General features: G+C 43.4%; 1 protein-coding gene across 1 annotated transcript; it reads right to left on the minus strand.

Annotated features, from left to right (window-relative positions):
- Positions 1-1,046: 1,046 nt before the first annotated feature.
- KCNV2 (potassium voltage-gated channel modifier subfamily V member 2) lies at positions 1,047-6,657 on the minus strand. The gene is made up of 2 exons (XM_031610466.2): positions 5,167-6,657; positions 1,047-1,340 (listed from the first exon to the last, which is right to left on the minus strand). The coding sequence occupies exons 1-2, from the start codon at positions 6,604-6,606 to the stop codon at positions 1,062-1,064; spliced, it is 1,719 nt and encodes a 572-aa protein (XP_031466326.2). The 5' UTR covers positions 6,607-6,657; the 3' UTR covers positions 1,047-1,061.
- Positions 6,658-6,946: the final 289 nt, after the last annotated feature.

A 6,946-nucleotide genomic window follows, 5' to 3' on the forward strand; every position in this document is an offset into this window, starting at 1 on the left:
GAAGTCTCAGTAATCACAGGAAGTACGGAGGTCCCTGGAGGTGAACCGAGGTGTCAGATGTGTGTCCTAATAATGGCTGTGTGTACCTTGTCTTTAAATGATGTTTAAATTTGGCTACAGTTAAGTGCTGATAAGATCCTTTGTATGAAAAGTCTTTATGAGATATTATCTATTACACATTTCATTTGAGGGTTTTTACAGAATGTTTCTCTATCATTTATGTTCTCTGACAGGCCTATTATTATTTTAACAATTCAATAAACAGATACATTTGATGCTGTAGAATAAAGTAGTTTATCACTTAATCCTACACCTAGAGAAGCTTTTGGCTTGGAAGTGTCTGCAAAACTGATGACATTTATCAGCTCATACTCCAGATATTCCCACTAATTCTTGACATAATGGAAGATGATTACAGAGGTGGTAGAGGGAGAAATAGTAAAACCAGCATGTTGCTCACCTAGGTGTGAAAATAGGAGTCACTTGCAGCTAAGCTATCAGTGCAAGTGGAAACTGAAAGCTTAAGGAGTACAGATGCTGCTAATATTCAAGAAAGCATCCTAGGCTGTTTTCCTTATTTTGAAAGCTGATGCAAAACTGATTTCAGCAATGCAGTCAATGTAGTGAGTATTCTATAAGAAGTTTAATTTTTAAGACTGCCCTGGCAGCAGAGAAGTGGCCAACTCTTAATGACAGAGTTTTGTTTTTTTTTTTTTTTTCCCTATGGTCTGGTTTGTTTTTAGCAAGGGTCTGGCCAGTTGCAGTGGACCCATCTTCTTGTGGGTCTAATTCAGAGTTTCTGGGCTGTATGTCTGAAGAATATCATTTAGATACTTCACGAGCACATGAGCTCATGAACCTAATATTGCCATAAATAAAAAAAATAAATGTTGTTTTAATCTGAGCCTTTTTTTTCTTTCAAAAACAGCTTCCTTGCAGGCATATTTCACTGCCTACTTTTTGTTACTTTCAGCCTTTTCAGTTCTTCTTTAGTTAGCTTTGCTGATTCATTTCTTTTCCTCCAGCTTCTCTGTTTCAGCCTCACATCCAAAGCTCTGCTCCTATCCGTGTTGTGGCAAGGAGCGAGCTCCACCTTCTCCACAGCATTCAGAGATTTTCTTCATGGCTCTCCGCGCGAAGTCCACCTTCCCCCTCTCCTTCTTGAGAGCAGTGTACTCGTAGGCTTTCAGTTTGCTGTAATAGTCTGAGAACTTGTTGTAGAGGATGGAGATGGGCATGCCGTTCAGGATTATCCCGAAAGCAATGCACAGGAACGCAAACAGGCGGCCGAGGTGAGTTTCTGGACACATGTCTCCGTATCCCACGGTGGAGATGCTGACCTACGGGCAGACCAGCATTCAGCTTATTAGCAGGGAGGATGCATACAGGCACTTATCTCCTCAGCACTTCTCTAGATATGCACAGTGAGTGGGGGCAATTCTGAAGTTGATAAGAACACATGTTCTCTGTGTCTAAATCTGGCATGCTTATAGAAACATGTATTTTGGGACTTATTGTGTACGTTTTATTTTGAGTATTAATATTGCTTATCGGGTATATACAAGTATTATGTACCATGAAAAACACATGAAAAGCTATTTGTGAAATATATTTCTATAATGTTAGCGCCACTGGAAGAAGTGACCCAGGAGAATGAAGCGTACATATAATGATACGATTGACTGAATCTTTGAATGATACGAGGAGCAGGGAGGAGCTATGGAAAGGAAAGATCTTATTCAGTTGCCTAGAAGGCTGTGCACGCTTACAGTATGTATGTATTTGTAGTGGTAAATTGCTTATCTGCCTCATCCTTTTTATGTCAGAGGTTAAAGAAGTGTAGTCTATGCATGCCTTCAGTAGGGAATGTTCCTGTTTGTTTCGGCTGATGGGTATACAAAAAGCTTCTCCTGAATTCACTCCTTTGAAAAAGTTTTGGGAGTTGTTGAAAATGCTTCTTTTTGTGTGTGTGTGGAGGAGAGGGGGGAGAAGAGGAAGGGAGTGGTGGTATTTAATGTATCTGCTTCATATGAATCTGTGAATATTCCTTTCACATGTACTTCATAGCTGTTTTTTTGTATTTTTTTTCTAAGCCTTCAAGATTTTCTCTTTTTAGATTACGTATGTATGAAGAAGCTTTGATGTATGGGCCCAGTACTGTATCAAGTACTGAAGTAAAATTTGTAAACTCTGTAAAATTTTGTTTTCAAAATTCCTGGATGTTTGTTTATGAGAATGTTACGTAAAGAATGATATACTACCAACCAGACAACATGAAATAACTCCTAAGTTTTACTCTCCCACTCTACACATCTTGAGTTTTTATGGTGTTTATATTTAGTAAAAATAACTTGTTTTTCTTTGTCAGGTAAAACTCACAGGCTTCTGCAATGTGGCACTTCCTTGTATTATTCCTATTCAAGAGGTGTTTTTCAGCCAATGAACTTTATTTAATCTTCTTCGCGGTATCTAAAGAGAATGCATGTATCTGCAAAATGGTGATATAAAACTTCTGTAGAAATATACCACCGGAAATAGGAGTTTCACTATAATGCCCTTCTGGCTTTAGCTCTGAATATAAGACTTAAGAAGGTCATGGAGTGCAGCCTTCCATCTTCTAACATGCTAAATAAAATGTTATTTCAAATGAAGTAAGCATTAGGGTACATGAGACAGCACTAGATAAGCGTATTTGTAGGATGCACCTTGTGCTTCCTGCAGAATAAAAAGGATTAGTCATTTGGTTTAATGGAAATTAAGTCACTGGATTTGAATGATAATACAGGATAAATATCTCCAAAAATAAATACTGAGATGAAGGCAAGATGTTTATCTCTAGCAGCCAGGACAAAACCATTATCCTGTGAAAAGGTTCTGTTCCACTGGCACAGTCTTCTAATCGCTGTGACAGTCTGGGAGAAATACTTGTTCCCTCCTGTGGGTCAGATTGCAGATGTTGTTGGATTTTGATGAAATTTAAGTGATCTGGATATCTGGTTTTTATTCTTAATGAATGAATGGGCTCTAAAAAAAATGTTTTATGCCATAGAATTTCAATGTGCAAGCTACAGTATCTCTTTTGGAGACACTTGCTTTGCTAAGTAGGAATTTCTTAAGTAGTCATTGTTATATGGGTTTCAGAGCAGTACCTAAATAATCGTGGTGTTATCAGATTGCAGATGTGATCTCTAATGCTTTTTGCATGTATCCTGCATGTTCAGAAAATCAAAGCAAACATATGGGGAACTTCCACATTTCATCATGCCCAGGAAACTGTTCTCAGATAGGTTGGTGTTGCTGTCCTGTGTGCCCTGTGCCGAGCTGATCATCCAGGATGAGGAGGTCTCCTGACTCCTTCGAAGTTTTTTTGCCAGGGCATTCTTCTCTGGAAGGAAGCTGGAACCAATTGTGCCCCAGAGCCGTGCCTTAAATGTGGATTATGCAGGCAGGGATCAGTTGCCATGAGATGAAATGTAAAAACTCTGCATATGGCAACAGGCTAAAACAAGCCGTAGAGCAGTGGGAAGCCAAGACACACCCAGCTCCCCTCTGACTTGATTCAGGCTGCTGTAGGCACAGCTGCTATGACATAACAGAGCTGTTGTTTTCCTTTTTTTTTTTTTCTTTTTTTTTTTCTTTTTTTTTTTTTCTTTTTTGATACTGCTAGTTGTTACAGGGAGGGATTTTTTCCCCTTCTCCTCAGCGCCTGGGATAAAACCACAACCCTTTCCATGCCAAAACACTGCTGTAGAGATGATAATTGAGAAACTGCCATACCTGAGCATGAGGATTATCTGCTAAGCATTTACTCACAGCCCATGGCTCCCTCTCCCAGCCTTCATTGTTTGTTAATCCCTATAAACCCACAGGTGTTTCTTTTGTATTTGCAGCTCATCTTGAAGGATATAACTATCATTTCTCATACACTGAGAAAATAGGGTTAAACTGTTGTAAGAAAATGCATGGCCATCCTTGATGGCAAACACTTCTGTTTGAGGTGAGTTTGGGAAGCTGAATCATTCTGCCATAGCCAGGAAACATTTAAGCAAGGGAGAGGGCATTAAGCTCTCACATTTCTGTGTTCCTGGCTATAACTTAATACCTCCACAAGATGTGAACTTACCTTAGCCTGGAAAACACTGCGTTAAAAACATCTCTCCATATAACACAGTGTATTACAGGTCAGTGGTAGTTCAGACCTCGAGGTGATGTCCTCAGATGTGCATCACCCCAGTGGCAGACTCTAGAAATGAGGTCATTCTGCCTTTCTTTCTGAGGCTTGTCAGCAGAAGCTCAGTCAGTTACTACCACCCCGATTGTTTTGGGAGGGACTAAAATCACACTCCTTCTGGCAGAGGCTGCAAAAAATATTCAGGATGACATTAACCAGCCACTAACCATCCATCCCTGATGTGGGATGCAGACAGATGACCTAGATGTAGAGGGCAGTTTATCTCAGCTCCCTGAGCTATTCTGCTTATTTTGTATTTATTTTTCCGCAAATCTGGCACACATTAAATAACCACCAATGTGTCTACATGTACAAACGTATCATGAAAATGGTACTTAAGGAGCAGAATGCAACAATTGCTGGTCCTAATGAATTTTAATGGTCAGAGCTCTGGGATGGTTTAACTTTTCAAGTGTGACTGTCTAGAGTACCATGAAAAAAAACCCACGTCTTACCCTCTTGCAGTTACATGATGTATCACAGTGTGTCTTCAAAAACACCAGGAATGGAAGTCTCATATCAACCTGCAGTCAGCTAGACTGATATACACTGTTTGATTTGTTTGTTTTGGTAACAGGTAGAATTTAGTGGAAAAATGCTTTTCTTTGTTATTTTGCCCACTTCCTTAAAAGGCAAGTACTGCCCGCGTTTGGTCAGATGGGAATGTCAATGCCGACAGCCTGATTAAGTCCTGATTAAAGCTTACAACAGAGGTGAATGAGTGCATGCATGTGTGTGCGTGAGTGAGTGCATATGTCCAGTAAGCTCAGAATTCAGAGCAGATGTTCACTGATCTGGGTCTTCTGTTTTCAAGACTGTCAGCATCTCTATCATGGGAGGGGAAAGAAGGGGAGGATAGGGAGGAGGGAAGAGAAGGAAGAGGAAGGAATGGAAAGATCTCTGGCTACCCAGCAAGGTGAGTTGAGTTTACTTACGGCAGCCCACCACCAAGCATGGGGGATGCTGGTGAAGTTGGTACTGGATACATCATGCTCCACTGTGTAGACCATGGCAGAGAAGGCGAAGATGCCCATGGCAATGAAAAGCAAAAGGCAGCCCACCTGCTGGTAGCACTGGCGCAAGGTAAAGCCAAAGGCACGCAGCCCTGTGGAGTGGCGGGCCAACTTGAGAATGCGGAAGATGCGCATGAGACGCATGATACGAAGCACTTGTCCCACTTTGCCCACCCGTCCCACCTTCTCGATATCATACTCATGCTGAGAGCCCCGACCTCGGGGCTGGTCATCATCAGTGAAGCATTCGAGCAACAGCTGCAGGTAGAGGGGCAGGATGGCAATGAGGTCTACAGCATTGAGGGCGCTGCTGGCAAAACGACGCAGGTCTGGTGTGGAGACCAAGCGCAGCAAGTACTCCAGCGTGAAGAACACGATGCACAGAGTCTCAATGTGCTCCAGGACAGGCCGACTCTCTCCACTCTTCTTGTCTACCTGTTGCATCTCCTCCACTGTATTGAGCGCCAGAGCCACCACAGAGATGAGCACAAAGAAGCTGGAGGCCACTGCCATCACTTTGGCAGTGACAGAGGAGAAGGGCTTCTCCATGAGGTTCCAGAGGCGCCAGCGTTGGGGCCCATAGTAGCGCATGTGGTGGAAGAGCTGCTCGTTCTCCTGAGCCTCTGCCTGGGAGCGCAGCTCACGCTGGACTTTCAGCTGCTCGCTCAGCTCGTCGCGACGCTCCTCGAAGCAGATGCGGCAGCAGCGGGGTGTGTATTTGAGCCGCACGCCCCAGTAGCTCAGCTCCTCCAAGAAGCTGCGTGGGCACAGCTCATCCCGCACACGGAGCACCCCTGAAGCATAGAAGTTGTACACCAGCTGAAAGACAGCTGGGTCTCGGTCAAAGAAATACTCATCCACCTGGGCGGCGTAATCATCACACAGGCCCAGCTGGCAGCGACGGTCTGTGGAAGTGGCCAGGCGGCCCAGGCGGGTCTTGGGATAGGTGGCCACTGCCTGGTATGTGAGACGGTAGCTCTGGCCGCCAACGTTAATGTTCAGCACGGATGAAGTGGAAGGCCTGGCTGGGGCCCCAGGGGAAAAGGCTGGGGAGAAAGGAATGGATGATGAGAGCTTGTTTTCTCCTTCAAATGGGTCCCCTGTTGGCCATTTTCCCTGGTCTTTTTCTTCTTCTTCTTCATCTTCATCATCCACGTAATAGTTGTAGTTTCCCTCCGGTCCGAGGAGCAGCATGGGCTGGGAGCTCAGAGGAGCAGTACCAGAAAAATCACTCTGCTTGTCTAAACACACACCTTCATTATCCTTCCCCATGTTGGGCTGTGTGAAGACACTTGATACTTCCCTTTCTCTTCCTTTATGTTTAAGGAAAGGAAATTGTTTCCTCATGTTAAACTGCAACATACTATTTCTCCTTGCTTTTCTCCCTTATTTTCATCCACTTGGTTGAGAAATTAGCATCAATCCTTTCTGGCACTAATAGGACGGAGAGTACCACTTTCTTCTCTCTTTGCTGGTATCAAACACAGCGGCAGTTCTGCATTTTTCCTCTTGCCAGTTGCCACTCCAGTTGCTATGAAAGCTGAGTGTGGGATACAGACACATGAAGACTGCTGTTGACCGTTTTAATCTTGCTGACAGGGAAGATTTGAGTGCTTAGAGAAGGGGATTTAAAGGCTATTATCCTGTTTCATCCTCATCTCTCTCAGGCTGTGACGTGAATGATTATGGATCCATAAACCTA

The sequence above is a fragment of the Phasianus colchicus genome, chromosome Z (genome assembly GCF_987193195.1).
Source record: "Phasianus colchicus chromosome Z, bPhaCol1.hap1.1, whole genome shotgun sequence".
NCBI classification, from domain to species: domain Eukaryota; kingdom Metazoa; phylum Chordata; class Aves; order Galliformes; family Phasianidae; genus Phasianus; species Phasianus colchicus.

Bases quoted from the DNA above. Each gene is read 5' to 3' on its own strand.
- KCNV2 (XM_031610466.2), bottom strand. From the start codon at position 6,606: ATGTTGCAGTTTAACATGAGGAAACAATTTCCTTTCCTTAAACATAAA. The intron at 1,341-5,166 runs GTAAGTAAACTC...GTCTGCCCGTAG, and splicing joins ATGCTTGGTGGTGGGCTGCC to GTCAGCATCTCCACCGTGGG.